The 18027-nt window shown below is 40.1% G+C and overlaps 2 protein-coding genes across 4 annotated transcripts in view; one reads left to right on the plus strand and one right to left on the minus strand.

The window, feature by feature from the left end:
- The first annotated feature begins 249 nt into the window (after nucleotides 1-249).
- LOC129367284 (voltage-dependent calcium channel gamma-1 subunit-like) lies at nucleotides 250-12109 on the plus strand. The gene is made up of 4 exons (XM_055041613.1): nucleotides 250-846; nucleotides 8001-8075; nucleotides 9975-10121; nucleotides 10205-12109. The coding sequence occupies exons 1-4, from the start codon at nucleotides 609-611 to the stop codon at nucleotides 10435-10437; spliced, it is 693 nt and encodes a 230-aa protein (XP_054897588.1). The 5' UTR covers nucleotides 250-608; the 3' UTR covers nucleotides 10438-12109.
- Nucleotides 12110-12772: 663 nt separating this feature from the next.
- The window catches only part of helz (helicase with zinc finger), a 51891-nt gene continuing 46636 nt past the window's right edge, over nucleotides 12773-18027 (minus strand). For all 3 annotated transcript variants that reach the window (XM_055041098.1, XM_055041101.1, XM_055041097.1), the window contains one exon: nucleotides 12773-17649. In XM_055041098.1, coding sequence (XP_054897073.1) covers nucleotides 17285-17649 — 365 coding nt within the window. In that variant the 3' untranslated portion in view covers nucleotides 12773-17284. The remainder of the gene's footprint in view (nucleotides 17650-18027) is intronic.

Here is an 18027-nt window from a genome sequence, read left to right on the forward strand (position 1 = left end):
GCAAAGACGTCACAGAGCTTTGACTCAACAATGTCACATGGCAATTAAATGAACAAGACGGAGACTATTTGATACGCTGCTGAAGGTACTTCTTTAAAATTCAGCTTGCATTATTTTAAATAAAGGCGTTACGCGAACACTCTTATAATGGCACTTTGCTAATCTCAACACAGCGATACTGTAATAGGATAAGCACACAGCCTGACTCAATGGTCATTTATAGCATACGACACCCTGAGAAACACACCCATTGCCCAGCATGGCAGACAGTCTGGTCATCAACTTCTCTGATCTACCCCAACAGCTGACTTTGTGAGGCGTCCGTAGAGCGGCGGCTCACAGTGTGAGGGGAAAGAGGGGCATGAAAGTAGGACGGAGGAGTCTGGCCCCCTTCCCTTCGAACCAGAAGCGCAGATTTGCGGCAGCAAGAGAGAAGACATTCGTCCCGGGTGGAGAGAGGGGAAGGACGACGACGTTTTTTCCCCCTGAGAACTTACAAGGGCCCGCCGAGGGGAAGAGGTCTCAAGAGTTTCAGATCGGAACATCGAGTCTCACTTATCTTTTGTTGCTGTTGAGAACCGACTTAGAAGTCGCACCAACTGGGAAACATGCACAAGCGCACCAAGATAAAGATCGCCATCTTCGTGCTGGTGGTGGGTATGGCGTGCATGTTCACGGCGGTGGTTACGGACCACTGGGCAGTGCTCAGCCCAAAGGTGCTGAGGCCCAATGAGACCTGCGAGGCGGCACACTTCGGCCTTTGGAGGCTGTGCAAGAAGCACATCTACATCACCGAGCACGACTACGAGACAGGGCATGGCTGCGGACCGATCAGCCTGCCTGGAGGTAAGACGAAAGAAATCCTCGCAAAACACTTTCTAACTCATCAGTAAAATCGAAACCAATCGTAAAAGTTTGGGTTTCTGAACGTGTCGAACAATTTAGCCCCACAAAGTGCAGCTGCAGCTTTTTGCACCACAGCTGTTAAGAATGAAGCTACTAAGAATAGAGGCCCCAACACAGGAAGTCGCGTGACGTCCAGGGGTTTCCAAACTTTGGAGATATTTTTTGAGATACTGAAAATTGTATCTCTTTTGTTACGAAAATAATAAGAATAATTCTGTTGTAGAAACAAAGTAAGCACACAGTATCTCGAGGTGTCTTCGCACCTGATGGTTTGTAGGCTTCGATTGCGGGCCAAAACGGCGACATTTGTTACATCGCCAGCCGATGCTGCTCACTTTCATTCCTTTGAAAAACCTGTTCCCCTCCTTGCCTGCGGTGGCGCTGCAACGGAACCACCGAGGGGAAACGACACGAAAATTTCCGAAGACATGAGCGCAACTTCCCTCTGTACAAAATGTAAACAACCTGGAGTGGCGTCAGATTTGAACGGTTGTAGGATTTCTCTTTTGTACTTGGAAAAAGACCCGGTAGTGAGACGTCATGTCACATTTCCCACAAGAGCCACGTTGTTGGTGAGAGCGCGCGTATGGCATTACCCAGAATGCCATGCGCTACAATCTACTTTAGAAGCCGTCTCTGGTCCGCCTGCATCCACGCATGCATTCAGAGACGAATGAGACCCCAAGACTTGATGTGAAGTTTGACGACCACCAATAGGTTTTACTGCCGGTTTTTTTTTAAGGGGAACAAATTGTTTTTCACTGTGCTTCAGATGTGCAAAGCGTTTACATTAGTATTGATATGATAAATATTGATTTAAGAGTATTTAATGTACATGTTGAGCTCATATGTTGGATTCCGCAGTTTTTCTCTACAAAAGTTGCGCGTGATTATAGTAACATTCATTCACAGTAAAAACAAATGAACATGACCATCATAGTGCTGTGCACCAATAGTCTGGTTTAGCTGACTATTAATAACTGCTGAAGGTAATTAGTAATTTGGATCAAAAACAACTTCTTGCACACATCATTTATGTTGCTGTTTGATTTGGTTGAAGTGGAAAAAATAGTTTTTTGTTTGTTTTTTATAAGAAAACATCTTCAAATTGTTGCCAGCTCTCTAATATACGAGTGATTTTTTTTTTTCTGCAGTGATTTTAAAAAGTGTTAACCCCTTGAAGGTTTTTCCGTTTCTTTCTCCTTGTTGCAGCGTGATATTACGGATCTCAAACATAATATTATTAGACAAAGTTGCTGATTTTCCTTACCGAGGATAAAGAGTCCTCCAGACCAAACCCACATCCATGAGAATGTGGTTGTTGTTCTGATACATTAAAGCTTGAGGAAAAAAAGCAGCAAAAACAAGAAATAGGCCAAATACTTTCTCCACAACGTTGTACATTATTGTTACATTATTATTATATTAACAGCTGATATGCTTCTTCCTACTGCTTTTGTGGTAAAAGAGAACAAAAAAACAACAACAAAAAAACAAAAACACAGCAGGGTTTAGATTATGTGGATCATAACTAATTATGTTGGAACCGAAGAGGGTGCTGACCTCTGCAAACGACATGAGTGTGAAGACTTTATTTCAATTGAAATGTAATTTTCAATTGAAAGTGCAGTTAAATTATCATTCTTCAAGCAATACAAGCACCGATTAAAGCCTTACAGTATGAAACACAGATGTCCTCAGGTGGGGTTAGAATAGCCCTATTTATAGTGCGTATTTATTCAAAATTGCTTGCATTTATAAGTACAATAAGTATAAGTACATGCCCTCCCCCCAATGTCAGCCATTATATGAGCAGCTCTTATCAGACTCTATGTCACGCAGCTGTTAGACATTTGTTTTTGTTTTACTGTCAGCTTTTCAGGACACGATCGTAGACACCCGTCCAAATCCCTTCTACTCAAAAAGTTAAGCTAATTCTTGACTGACTGCGGCGATTGGGATGCCTGCACTCTGTCTGCACCGGAGGTCTCTTTCAGGAACAGCTGAAACGCCCGAGGCACTTCACTGGCGCAGACGAGCCGGATTTTCTCAATAATTTGACCCGCACTCGCACACTTTGAGCACTCCGGACGGCGGCGATGGGCGGCACACGTTTTGGTATTCCGGAGTTTTTACCTGCAGAGGTTGGGCGCAATTAGGAGAACATCTGTTCACAGTAAAAAAAACAACAACAAATGAATGTGATCATCATAAAGCTGCGCAGAAAAACAATGAGACGACAAAAAACTGGAAATGAGGTTGAATTTGTTTTCAACAGACTCAGATTAGTTTAGTCCAGATTATCACATGGATTCCTGCCACAGACGCGCATGAAATATACAAGAACGAGCAGGAAATAACCTGCAGAAAGATGTACAATAATGTCATTATGCAGTGTGAACATGTATTCTGGAAGACCGAGGTTTTGTTGACGAGACCCAATGAGCTCCAAATTCATTTAGACTAATCAGCTGCATTTGTTCAGACAAGCAGATCCCAATGCAAACCAGAGATGAAACCAATAACCTTTGAGATAATTGATTTTAAATCTATTGATCAGTCACTCTGTTTTGGTATATCAATATGGCTGACTAACGTGGCATAAAGAATCTAGTTTTTTTTTTTTTATTCTCGTTTTCTGTTTCAAACTATCACTTTTGAGCTGTAACTAATGATGTTGATTATTTATGAGAGGCAGCAGTTCGCTACTGTGGCATGTAATTAATTTTGCTACAATAATTGTGTAAATAAATAAGATTAATTAACAAACCAAACAATCTCACTCAAACTGAGCTAATTATTCTCCAAAGAGTTAAAAAGCACTTTAAGAAACAGAAGATAAAAGCAGTTTTGCGCTTCTTTTTTTAAATTATTATTTTACAAAATAGACATTTGTTTCTTTTTGTTGTTTGTTTTGTTTTTTTTTACTAAAAAGAAATAGACCAAAAAAGCAACAGCTTGGAGTGTCAAACAAAAGAATATGATCAAATGATGTTTCTTCATGAGACACGTAAAGAAAATGATACTTTATTTTGGCTTTATTTTTGTCAACGCTAACTTTAACAAAATCTTGAACTGCCACTGAAATCTGAGGTCAAAGATCAAAGTCCGTGGAGGTTCCTGCTGCGACTGGAATGAGACGGACAGGAGATGCTCAACATGTAACAAAAATATCACGCATCACAGGCTGATGACAACAGAAAAAATCATTTTTCTGAATATGAAAATGTCCCATTAGATAGCGTGGATTTTCCCCGCTGGCAGGATTTGGCGAGGGAAGTCATTGATCAAGCAGGATCAAGCATTTGGCGAGGAGAAAGTGAGGGTCTGCCTCGTTCTTAGCAGACAAAGAACTGAGGGTGACTTGTTTCTTCGAATCCATAGAAAACTTTACTCTGACTATCGTCTCCAGTTTAATCGCTATTCACAAATGGTTATAAATGGGCAACAATGGATATTTCGTCCAGCTCTCAACCAGCAAACCGTTTCTGCCTGATGAACGCTCAGGCCGGGACTTTGGCAGTTTTCCGTGGCTGCGGTGTTGCAAGAGGGCCAATACAATAACTATCTGAGACGTTCCAGAAATAGGAAGCGTGCGATTTATTCGATATTGCACGCAGCGAAACACTGCTGCTAGCTACAAAAATAAGGCATGTAAATACTCAGCTGTGCTGGGGCAGAGCCATGGGGGTCAAGTGTTCATGCACAAGCCTGTGGATTCCCTGAGTGACAGGGCCTCATGGCAGAGTCTGGCATAACTCTAAGACCCGCAGGACCATTAAACCCTTCCCTCAAGACCTCACCACAGCCCCACGTCTCCTTGCAGGACTCAAATTACTTGTCACTGCACCGGGATGGGTGGTATATTCCAAAAATGACTGGGAATCGATGCTATTTTGCTCTTAAACACACCCAGGTTTATAACCAGCCCGTCAAATAGGCGACAGAACGGCTGCAACGTCTTTGTACTTCATCTGCCGAGTTTTTGGCTTTGCAAAATTAACAACATTTGGATTATCTTAGGACTCTGGCTGTGGTCATTGGGAAGTGAATCGATGGCACGCATAAAAAAAAAAAAAAAAAGACGGGGAAACAACATGACAGCGTGCGGAGACGCTAAAACCGGCGTCCTCACCTGATCCTTGGAAACATGACAGACCGCCCTATTTAGAACAAGAAAGGTGTCACACAACATGTCAGCACAGCCAGCAGGACAAGGGCCAATAATAGAGAGAACACAGAGTCAGAGTGGCACTGAGGGGCCCCAATCATTTTCCACAGACAATTACAGAGTCAAAGGTTTTGAAATGTGTCCGTCTTCATATTTGCCATAGTTGCTGAAAAAGTGTAAAATGAGAGCAAAAGTAAAAAGCTTGGGACAGATAGTGTCAACACGCATCACCCACCTTAAACTTTGAATTGTCCCATGAAAAACTCCATGCAGCTAATTAACAATTTGAGTATCAGCTTAACAGAAACGTGTTAATATTGCATAATCAAATGACCTGATATGACCTAAAAGCCACTCGGGGTGAACTCAACACACTGGACGTGATAGAGACACCAACAATAAAACATTTTTCAACTTTCTTGTGTTCCAGCGTCAGATTGCTACGTGCCCCAGCTTAAAAATTAGGGACAAATACTATTTATTGTCTTTGTGCTGTTAATTGATTTTTTTAAAAAAATCACATTTAATCACGATGCTTAACTTTGTGAGCCTGACATGTAAATAGGCAAGTTTTCAAACAATATTTCAGAAAATGTTCTGTTTTCTCAAATCAAATGGTCTGACGAGTCTCAGTTTTCATTGTCAAAAGAATTTAAAAGAAGTCGTTTTGTTTCTAAGGTTAATTTAGGAATGTTAACTACAACGTGCTTGCATTACACGCAGACAGCTAGCAACACAACACAGGAAAGCTGAGAAATGTTCCTACTTTTGTCGCTGCCATCACCGTCGGGTCCGGCGTGTTGACTGGCTGTCAGGTCACCTGGTCAAGTTAACGCGTTAAACTTTTCAGATAAATCTTGTGCAGTAATGTTGACAGTTTGGTGCGAGAGCAATGCAACCTTTGCCCTCTCAACAAAAAGGTTCCCTTTTTTTCTTACAGTGTGGTCTATGCCCATAATAAATCAAACATTACTAAGGCGGCCCCTTATTTTTAATCCTTTACCGCCTTAACCCCCATAATGTCTGTGTACGGCCCTGGCTGGATTTGAACTTTCTTGTCTGGTCACAATCTTAAAATAATAACAATAACAGCTTTGATCGCCTTTTCATGACAGGAAAATAAAGAACAATTTTCCGAGACTCGGGTGATTTGGAGGCCTTTCATTTCTCCGTCAGCTTCGACTCAGAGGTATAACTCGTTGACAAGCCTCTATTTCACCTCTTATGTGCCGTCAACAGTGAAAACAGAGGGGGCTTGTTGCTTGGTAACCATCTTTCGATCTTCCTTCTCTTTATGGCCGGTCCCTGTTCTCATTCATAAAAACATCTTTATTTATACGCGGGCCCACACAGCGCGGTGCACCGCAGTGAAAGCTGGCTTTGGGAAGCTCTTTTTTTTTTCCCCCTCTGCAAATACGACAGTTTGTGCAAATATTTTACGTGGTTTCAGATTTCAGCCTGTTTTAACACGTTGACGTTTTCATAGCATGGAAAATTAAGCACTTGTTATATTAAAGTATAAGTAAGCTCCTTTTTTTGCACATTTCCACACAACAGCATTTATTTCTCACTAAGTGAGGGCTGATTTTTATTCATTTATTTTTTACACTGACTGAGATTAATCCTTTAATAGCGTGATATTTCAAGCAGCTTTTTCATTATTTAATACTTTCTGTCTAAAGCTCACGTGGCATGTACAGTCCTAGGATGTGTGATAAACGGCCTTGGCTCCCATCATATGCATCCAAAGTGAGCGATAAAAGTAAGACGTGTTCTAGATTTGATATTGATTCCAGACTTCTCCTAAACATGGATTCAATATTTTATAGACCTGGCTCAACAACAAAGAACCTTTCCTCTGCCAAGTCCCTTCATGGGCACATTGAGAAACTCCTCTTTCACTCAAACAAGTCCCCAAGCTTTAGCACGTCATCTGCAGGAGAAAAACGCAGCCGCGATTTGTGCTGCAACCACAGCTGCTTTGTTTAAGCCGAGCGCGTTTCTGAACGGGAACCAGTTTTTAACTGCTGCCGTTATCCAAAGGGTGTCAATTTTAAGATGCTCTTAGAGCGTAAATGTGACAAATGGGAGAGGGTGTGAAGTGTTGTGAGGCAGGCCGGACGTTCACGAGGTGCTCAGCAGGAGGGTTTCCCGTAACGGTGAGAGAAGATGCGGGGCAAGACTTCAGTGGGGGTGTGAAAAGGTTCAGCGGTGCGGCACAGGAAGAAATAAAGAGACGTGTCTAAACAAAGCATCAGTCCAATAGAAACTGCAGTAACAATTAAAAAAAATGTTTTATTAGTTAATATTTTTCCCATGGTTTACTTCACTCACTAGTTTCAAAATCTTAGTCAAACATAGAACGTTTTATTCTCATTCAGGTGCAGAAAATGTGTCTTCTTAAAACCGCGTGGCACAGATTCTGATGTGTTCGTGCTGTTGTGAACAACTTGGCAAATAGACCTGTGCATCATCTGCACACAAACAAAACTGGAGGTTGTGTTTGCCGCTCACCTGTGCAGGGAGAACATCACGGGTACGAGGACGGAGCCCTGCGGCACACCCGAGGTCAGAGAAACAGTTCAGGAGGAGAAGTCGTTAATCATCGCATTGAATCTTCTCTCTGATGCGAGAAACATTTTGACTTTCTCAGCCGCACGACTGATTATTTAGGCTGAAATTTATTATTTACATGTTTGTGTTTCGATTTATGACGCAAAGACATTTAGCTTTTTCCCAAAAGGCGAAGCAATTAGGACTTGTATTTTAATGACCTTCTAAGTGTAAATCAGACATCTTCACACTAATGCGTTAGATTTAACGGTTCCTTTAGATAGTTATACATGTCCTTTAAACATTTTTGAAGCTATTGCGCCTTGCAGGGCTTGACACTGAAATCTTTCTCCTCCCTCTCTTTTCACAGACGAAAACTGCACTTACTTCAGACACTTCAATCCAGGACAAGATGCAGAGATATTTGAATACAAAACACAAAAAGGTACGTTGTTCTCTAAGCGTTCTCTGCTTGAAGGTCATGTCACTCCATCTTGTCTAAACGCTAAAAGGCACAAAAAACGGATTTGTTTGGTGAATATATAACATCTTGTGTCACATCAAAAACGGTCCAACCAAAAACAGTTTTGAAAATGTGAGCCACTGAAACAGTCGTGTGTGTCAGTGTGTGTCTGCGTGTGTGGGTGTGTGTGTGGACATGCACACACACATACACAGCTCAACAAATCAGAATATTTTTGAAAGTGTCATTTGTTTCTGCAGTTTGGCTCAAAAAGTGGAACTCGTTTATTAATTAGATTCACTGGACACACGCTGTGAAATATTTCAAATTTCGGTAATTGCTGCTTACAGCTAAAAATTCAGTGAGCAGAAAATTAGATTACATCAGACGTGCAGAGAAATGATTTAACAGACACGTCAGCCAGTTACCAAAGGAAAAAAGGACGTCATTTATCAAATATCACGATGCATTCCTTATCTTGATATTAATCCTCGTCATGATGAATTTCAGCTAATGTTTTTAAAGAAGGAACCAAACTGTATTGTCAAAATTGTGATTTTTACTCCATTCTCCACTGTCTGTTCAAGGAAAGCATCAATAATTGTCAATAAGTGTGAAGATATGTTTGCAGTTTAATGATTCAAATCCCACTTCATTATGTGTCTGCTGTCCTAAAGATGCGGGCCACAGTCAGTCATACAGTTACCGAAAAAAGCAGTGATGAATCGATGCCACGAGATATCGCAACAAAACTGGGTTTTCTTTCTAAACGCTCAGCGCATTTCCTACCCGACTTGTGGCCTTGCCTTCTTGTCGTGACGTCAGATTTGTAGTGTGCGATGATAGTTATCCTCCTCCAGTGTTCCCATCCGATTCACAGACTTCCTGCATGGCCAGTGACTCTAGGCCGGTGCTGCTCCATCCTCAGGTACCTCTGTCCTGTCCAGTCATTTGAATCAGGCGCTTCTGGAACGGCGATGCATCTGCAATGTGCCAGGCAGCGGAAACGCCAAACTTTGCTGAAGATATGAAAATGATTTTTCATAAGAGCCCTTATGAGCTGCTCCAGTCTTCCTTGGAGCACAAACTAAGTTAACTACGGTCTGCCTGTGTCACACTTACATTAAACAGTTTTTATAAATACAGATTTCACGTAAAATACAAATGAAGTTGCACAGTAGAGACGCACTAACTACCTCAAAGCCCAGAATGCTCAAGGTGTGGCGGCCGTCGTCTCCCGCCAGCACAAGATGGAGGTTCTTGGCCCCCAAAGGAGCCTCCCCTGCCCCCCCAGCCCCCCGATGGGATGGTTATCAGGCAAACAGGCGGCAGATCAAACGCTCCCGATCATAACCAGCAAAATACAAACCAGCTGCTGTTTCCTTCCCACACATGGAATCTGCGAACATGAAAGTAAAGCAAATATATGTCGGTAAATTTGACAAGATTATTGCCTTTGAGACTTTGAGCGAAGGTCTGTGTGTTGCTCTTTTTACAGTCGATAAAAATCCATGAACAGGCAATTGACATAAAATAAATGATTCGGCCAAAAATGTTGCCAGTGAAGCATCTTCTGAAACATGATGATTAAATAAATGACACAATCTGTCATGACAAAGTTTACGTTCATGTGAAATAAAAGACAAACTCCTGCCATATATAGATAAGTAGGTAGGTAGATGTGACCCAATTCTGATTTTTGACGTAACGCGACCTGTGTTTGACCTTTTCATGACAGTCTGAACACAGAACAGTCTGGACATCAGTATGTTTTCCTCTTACTCTACATTCTCTCCATGCCTTTTTCTCTTATGAGCTTCTGAAGCTGTTTGTTTATATTTGAACTTTATTTTTGTCATTCTTATTTATTTTTCCTTCCAGAGTACAACATTTCCGCCGCAGCCATCTCCATTTTCAGCCTGGCCTTCATGATCCTGGGCTCTCTGTGTCTGCTCGGGTCGTGCACCGGCAAAGGCAAAGGAAGGGACTACCTTCTGAAACCCGCCGGGATGTTCTTCGCGTTCGCAGGTCAGTTCCGCTCGCCCCCCAGCCGGCCTCCCCGGTCCGCACTCCCCCCCGCTCACACCCTGCTGCTGCCTCTCTGCCTTCAGGCATCTGCGCTTTCATCTCGCTGGAGGTGATGCGTCAGTCGGTGAAGCGCATGATCGAGAGCGAGGACACCATTTGGATCGAGTACTACTACGCCTGGTCCTTCGCCTGCGCCTGCTCTGGCTTCGTCCTCCTCTTCGTGGCCGGCATCGCGCTCCTCGTCTTCTCCATGCCCCGGATGCCCCAGAACCCCTGGGAGACGTGCATGGACGCCGAGCCGGAGCAAGTCGAGTGATGCCGGCCGGCCGACCGAACGCGGCCGTGAATCTCTTTTTCAATGTTTTCCAGTTTAAAAAAATAATTTAAAAAAGTGTGTTGGTGTTTGCGCATCGCAGCAGTTGAATGTGAGGAGGCTGATGTGTTTTCCTGACCCCTGTATGCGCGACCAGAGTGAACACAACCGGAAACATAATTCACATGCTGTTTTTTTGTTGTTTTTGTGTACAGCTCATCGTTTACCAACATCCTGTTTGTTTGTTTGTTTTTCTCAATTACAGCCATGAATCATTGTTAATGTGACCATGGTCTTACTGCCATGTATGTTTCTTTTACACAAAAACGGCCCTAAGGATTTTCTAGTACAAGTCTGACGTCACACTAACCATCATTTCAGCGCCACATAATGTACACCTTTACAGGAAGGTGTGTGTATTTTTAATGGCGTCGGCATTAATAATGTCAAACAGGCATCTGAAGGATTATTCAAAGAAGCTTTAAAGATAGAGAAAAATAAGCTGAAGCCAAGAAGTTTTCTAGCGTGTGTGTGTGTGTGTGTGAGTGTGTGTCAGACTGAATGCTAAACACTCCCACAGCCTGCCATGTTGGAAAAGGTTCAGTTTTAGCAGGTGCACTGTGCATACATACAAGGCCTTTGACTGAGCCACGACGTGGGCAAAATCAATAAAGTTTTATTTCTCCTAAACAAGATTAACCTTCTTAGCAGTTCAGATGTACGGTATTTATATTTATATAATGTCTGCTGGGTTGGTTTTGTAAAAAAAACAAAAAAACAACCCCCTCCCCCCCAGCAGATTATATTAAGAGCTGTAAGTGACGCCTTGGATGTTTTGAAGTGTAGGTCAGTGAAATTATTAGTGATGTTCTCCTAAGTGCAGCAGTCAAGATTTCATATCCTATTTGTGTTTAATAGGATAAACAAATTGTCAGAGTGTGACAAGCCAGCAGCTTGATACCATTCAGATTAAACATTTTCCAACCAGTTTTCCAAGAAGAAATTGTTCACAGGTAATGTAATGTCAATCTGTTTAACGTCAACCCAGATTGTTCGGTGTCGTATCCTTTCGAGGGAAGATTTAGTAAAAAGCCGTGGGTGGGGAAAAAAGAAAACTGGTTTATTTCGTTTTTTTAAGAACACAAAACTTCAAGAAATGTAACTGGAAACTTGCACAGACGATGTGGACGGTGTGACTGAGAAAGCCTCTCCATTTGTTTCGACTTTGCTTGACTTCACACTGGAAGTGCTTTGGGATCACATGGTGAACAGTGTGAATGTGAACTTAACCTTTTATACAGAACTCCGGTGTCAAGTCAGACCGGACTACATCGTTCTGTCAGAGCTGCGACAACCAGAATCTCAACCTTGCTCAGGGCAAAAAAAATGTAGTTATTTTCAGTAAGATGTACTTCTGTTTGTCGCTCTCTTAATAATCTTTGCTTAAGACATGAACGTGTTTGGATGATGTTAGTTCTCTAAATTGTTGCTGCTGCTGCTGCGTTATGAAATAAAACGGTTACATTTTGGGGTAAATGTTGCCATAATGTGATACGTTTCCTTTTCTCTATATAGCATGCAGTTGAATAAGCTTTGGAATGGCGTTGATTCTGTATTTCTTACTCGTTACAAATTTCTAAGGAAATAAAGAAAATAAAAATTGACAAATTTTGTATCAATTGGTTCGGATGAGAGTTCTTTCAGACCCGGATTTGCTGTTGCACATCTAAAAGGCATTGGATGTTTCAGGATTCTTCTTCTAAAAAAATAAAAAAAAAAAAGAAAACTGGAATTTGCATTTTTTGCTTCAAATGATCAAAATGAAGGAAAATGAGGAAGCAACACAAAATCGTGTATTCAGCCTTTGAGACGCAGTTTCTCCTTGGATCGGCGGTTTCCAACCTTCTCAATCAGCGCGCCCGTCCACTCCGCTCCTTCAGACTAGTCAGCAGCAATTAGCAAATACCCGTTGAAGCTGCACATCTACTGAGCTCATGATACGAACTACCTTTCCCTGCAACGCTGGTAAAAACATTGTTAAAGAGTCAATAGAGGAGCGACGTTGTGAGGACTTCCTGAAGGCAGTTTCAGAAAGAGCAGGAGTTTCTTAAAGAGACAGGGGCCCAATTTCAAAGCATTTAATTACAAAATCAAATTTCTGTCACGTCATATCTGACATATACAGTACTTTTGTAACAACTGCGAAGGCAACACAGTTGTTACAAACGGCTTTACGTCTCGCGTGACGCAACCGGAGCACAAAGGCGCCTTTATGTTGCCTCGTTCTGCACAGAAAGAGTGAGAAGAAGGAGGAAAAAGAGCGAGACCACTCGAGCAGTTTCAATAAAAACACTTTAATAGAGAAACAATTAAAAAAAGAAAAGAAAACCTTTAAAACACAGCCTAAATCAGTTCTCATAACAACCACCAGTTGAAATGAATATTCATTACTTTGAACCCACGAGGGAGAAACCGATGGGGGCTGGAAAGCAGGGAGGAACAGGTGTGCCATTGATTCACTGCAGCGGGGGGAGAACAGAGGAGGCCCAACAGATAACAGGAGAAGACGGCGCTTATAGGAGGCTGAACACAGTGCTCTCTGCTGGCCGGGCAAAAGGTGCCCTTTGCCTCTCTCTCTCTCTCTCTCTCTTTTTTTGTCGTTTTTTTGTGTTTTTTTTAAATTGTGAGCCACTCGCACGCACACTTTACAGCTGGTTTCACATCTAGAACATACCATGAAATGTGGTGTAATGTTGGGAGCTTTCAAATCCAACTCAGATTACGTCATCGTGCTAACGAGGTACACACAGAGCAAAGAATTGAAATATTAGAAATCAGGAAAACAAAACAAAAAAAACTGCTAACAAAATCCCTTTAAAATGTCTTTGGCTCAATCTCTTCTGTCTTAATAAATAGAACTGTAGCTAAAAAAAAAAAAAAGCAGAAAAAAAAGCGTTGAATTATTAGTATTGCACAACTTTAGAGATTAGCCGATGACTTTAAAACAAAAGAGAAAAAAAAAAAATTAAATTAAAAAATGGGCTCCCCGCACGATCCCCAGGGAGCAACCTCAGCTTTAGCCCTTCAGACTGTAGGAGGAAGAAAAAGGAAGGTGGGGAAACATATATGACCATTCAATTGTTTTTTTTTTTTTGATCGACACATTAGTAAAAGTAACAGTTTTATGTATGTCACAAGTTATTTGTACACGTCAAAGAAAAATACCAAAAATTTAACTCTGCAGGTTGAAAACAAAAACATGTATTTTTTTTCCTTTACCGTTTTTCATCCAGAAATCATTACAAACCGATAGGAACGGAGGATCAAAACCCAACAAGGTCATCGCAACATGCAATAAAACAAGCAAAAAAAAAAACCCAAAAAAACAAAAACAGACTAAACATCGACGTATGAATCCAGGTGTTGATTGTTGTACAGCTGTGGTGAGAAAACATGACAGGACGAATCCAGCAAGGTGTACTTAAAAAATACATATTGTACAGTAAATCAGGTCATCTTAAAAAGGCGCAACAGAAATTCTCCTCTGCTAAAGAAGCCGGGCAGCTTCTTGAAAAAAAAAGAAGAAAAAAGAGGAAAATGAAAAGAAAAACCTGCAAAGTTACAAGGTGATGCAACTACCGTTTCTAGATTTTCTCTCTATTTTTTTGTGAATTTGCATAATTAAAAAGGGCGTACCTCTTCATTGATCAGCTTCTACAAAATCGAGGCGCTCCCAAAGTTCTCATTTGTAAATACATACAAAATGTATATTTACAAGTAGGTGTTTTATCTGCTAAATAAAAATAAAAAAATGATCAGGATCCTGTCATTTGAAAGGTCAAAACTTGAAAAGGATTCGGAGCTCAACACTTAAAACATCTTCGTTTCTGGCTGTAAGGCTTTTTTTTTTTCTTTTTTTTTTTAAATCAAAAGAAAAGAAATACATCAGAGACTAACTGCAACAATATGAAGCCACGATTACCAGTGAAGAGATTCCTTAAATTTATCTGTGTGCAGAAAACTCAAATTCGAAATAAACTCGAAAACTTCCCACGCGGTGCGGTTTTCCAGAGCGAGCAGGAAGAACGATCAAAGTAATTTTCAGAAGATCGATTAGCTGCTGGAGCAGTTGACTTACAAATCTGATTAAATCAAAGAACTGGGCCGTCTCTATTGTTTTTTGTATGTTTTTTTTTTGTTTTTATAAATCATGACTTCCATAACATCACCATTCTTGTTCAATTATGCAGATCTTAATAAAAACATACCAACAGTCAAAGGTTTTTGAACAAACTTCTTCAGTCTCTCCACCTCTCTTCTCTTTTTGTGTGTGTGTGTGTGTGTGTGTGTGTGTGTGTGTGTGTGTGTGTGTGTGTGGGGGTGTGTGTGTGTGTGTGTGTGTGTTGCGGGGGGGGGACAAATTTTTGTGAAATAAAACTCAAACTCGGAAACCCTATTTCTTCCCCAAAATAACACAGAATCTCCTAATGGAAGAAAAACTTAAAATGACCTTCCTGAAACAAAATAAAAATCTGCTAAACGAAGCTGTTCTCATCGTTCAGTGTCACGTTTGGTAAAATGAAATTAGTTTTTGGACAGAAATTTTTAAGCAAATGTAAAAGTTAAAAACTGTTGCCGATATTGAAGTAATTGGCATTTTTAGGATGTTCTGGTTTAAAAATGGTAAGATGTTCCATTATACCGCTCTCAAAGCATAACGTCCTTTTAATAAGTGCTCTAACATGGCAGATAGTTCAACTCCTTAAGCAGGTAATTTCATAGCAGGGGGTGGAAAAAAAAGTATAAAAGGGTGAAAAAACACATCATTATGCCTGTAACAGCATTACAGCAATACATTACTATAACAGCAGTAGAAACTGCTGATTTTCTGTTAAAAAATATAAATAATTAGATCATATTGTTTATTTCTACATTGAATTTAATGATGCACTAAAACCACTGCATACCGGCCCACGCCTGTTTTAAGTTTGCCTAAATATACAGTAATAATTTTGCTTTAAAAACTAAATCAATAGCTGGCTTTAATTTTAGAAATGTTTTCTTTATAAAACTTGTAGCCAAAAAAACCTCAGCCAGTGAAACCACAATCTTAAGTTAAGCTAGCATAACTGCTAGCGGCTATGTGAAGCAGTGAAACTTTAGCCAGCAATAAAACCACAAGCTTAAGTTGAGCTAGCATCTTAGCTGCTAGCTAGAGTAGTGAACCTTTAGCTAGAAATGAAACTGCTAGCTGAAGATTAGCCAGTAATAAAACTGCTAGCTGAAGATTTAGCTAGTAATAAAATTTTAGCTAGCAGTGTTGTGTTTAACATTTGTTGTGAAACAAAGATAAAATATGTAACTGAAAGTTTTGATTTCTTAAGTAGCTGTATTTTTACATTTATAAAAAATTGAAGCAATGCATAAAATTGAGACACGTTTGTAAAATGCTAATAAAATTATCTACTTTCTCATAAGCAAAAAAAATTAAACACTACCAATTTTCTTCATGCCTTTAAGACCACCCCAAATCCAGATATTAAAAAAAAATAAGGAATAAAATTTCAAACTGCGGTTAATGGCTGCGGAAGTGTCTTTTTTCTTTCTTTTGTTTGGTGAGGGGATGCGATATTTTCCGATTTTGTTTGCCACGGGTTTACTCCTCCGGTATTTTTTGTTGTTCAAAAACATCTGACTGGAAGTAATGATCCCACGATGCACGTTTTAACAACTCTCAGTTCACTTCCACAGACCATCAGATTATTCCAAACCAGGTAACACAAAATCCAAATTGAGGTCGAACAAAAGCAGGGAAACAATTTTACATTTAAAAGACTATCTCAAAGAAAAAAAAACCCAACAAAACAGTAAAAGTAAATCGAAGCAGAGCAGTTCATGTTGCCGCCTAAAGAAACGTGTTGCGTTTGAAGCCGACAGAGGAGGAATGAAAGCTGTCCCGACATCTGCACACCGCACTTCCCCCGGTGAGATCTTGGCAAAGTTTTTTTTTGTTGTTGTTTTTTTTTTTCTATAAATAATCACATTAATCACTACATCACCAGATTATTTAAGTTAATGATGACTAAGGACCGAAAAGAAAAAAGAAGCTGAAAACAAAACAAAACAAAACAAAAACCCTCATAATGCAAATACTAATATGATTTTTGTTTTTTTTGTTTTTTCTTTTTGTGGAATACAGTTCAGTCTTTTATTTTCTTTTTCTGTACAGGTTAGAGGAAAAATGTATCTACTTCTATACATTGTTCCTTTCGGTTTCACTCAGTCGACCACTTAGCTTTCATGCAATACAACAAACTGCAGTGGTGTGAACGGTCAGTGTTCACTTTAAAATCAAATGGTTGTTAAAAAAAACAAACAAAAAAAAACAGGAGTTAGAAAAAAGAACTAAAAATATAGTTAAAGAGACCAACTAAAGCAGGAAAACTAAGCAGATAGCTAAATGGTCAAATAAGTCGTTTTTTTTTAATTATCTTTCATCTTATTTTATTTTTTTGTATTTTTGTTTTCTAAGCATTACGTACATGTACAAGTGTAGATAATATAAGTATATATTCATATATACATAATGAATATGTATATATATACCAGTAATGCATTTGCTATATATATACTGACTTTCTTCACAGATATGTCAGGAGAGAAAAGAACCAGAAGTTAAAATAAAAGAGAAAAGAAACAAAAAAGAAAAATCTAAAATCTACTATTACAAACAATTCTTTAAAATGCACTTTCCACTATTTTTTTAAAATAAATTTTATAAAACTTTTACAATTTTTTTTGCCTTTTTTCTTTTTGTTCCGCTTTACTTACGACGCGGGAGCGTCGGCTCTCATTTAAAGTAAGAATAATAACCATTGCTACCGTTTGAGCTTCCGATGCTCAGCTCCTGCAGGAGGGACAGCGGGTCGCTGTTCTTCTTCGCCTGCTCGGGTCGAACGGCTCTCGGCTTGGGAGGCGCTCGGAGGGCGCTCGCGTATGACATGGTGGGCGGCTTTACTAAATTGGGAGCCCCCTGAGTGGGCTCTGTCGGAGGCTGTGGTGGCGGCGGTGGCGGCTGCTGCTGCTGCTTCTTATTGGACATTAGAGGGGGAAACTGGTGCTGAAGGGAGCTGAGGTTGTGTGGATGCGCCTGCTGCGGCGTGCCGGCCGGTTCGGCCTTCACCTGCTCGTCAGTCTGACGATGGACCTTTGAAGCTACGGGAGGGAGAAGATAAAAGATAATGAAAACTTGCGCTGCTAATGAAATCAAGAACTAAAATCTATGACAACTAATCATGGTTATTTGTAGATACAAAAAGGAGGAATAAATAGACAGCAAAAGATTGACATGTTGATTAATCTCCTAAGTTTTCTAGTCTGAAAATTTGGAAATTTTCCAGTGTCATAAGTAAAAATTTGTTGATTTTCTTTTTTTTATTTTTTATTTTTAGAAAATTTCTGATTTTAATTTCAATTTTTAACATTTTTTTTGCGTTTTGCAAATTTTTGACTTTTCAAGCACAGAAATCAAAACTTACGTCAGTGACAAAATCAGAAACTATTTTAATTTTAAAAAAAAAGACTTTTTCATAC

The sequence above is a fragment of the Poeciliopsis prolifica genome, unplaced genomic scaffold (assembly GCF_027474105.1).
Source record: "Poeciliopsis prolifica strain line A6 unplaced genomic scaffold, Auburn_PproV2 SCAFFOLD016, whole genome shotgun sequence".
Taxonomy (NCBI): domain Eukaryota; kingdom Metazoa; phylum Chordata; class Actinopteri; order Cyprinodontiformes; family Poeciliidae; genus Poeciliopsis; species Poeciliopsis prolifica.

What these genes read in the sequence shown, in the direction of transcription:
- LOC129367284 (XM_055041613.1), top strand. Translation starts at nt 609, where the DNA reads ATGCACAAGCGCACCAAGATAAAGATCGCCATCTTCGTGCTGGTGGTG. An exon ending in ACCGATCAGCCTGCCTGGAG is followed by an intron (nt 847 to 8,000) that starts GTAAGACGAAAG and finishes CTCTTTTCACAG; the next exon opens with ACGAAAACTGCACTTACTTC. An exon ending in TGAATACAAAACACAAAAAG is followed by an intron (nt 8,076 to 9,974) that starts GTACGTTGTTCT and finishes TTTTCCTTCCAG; the next exon opens with AGTACAACATTTCCGCCGCA.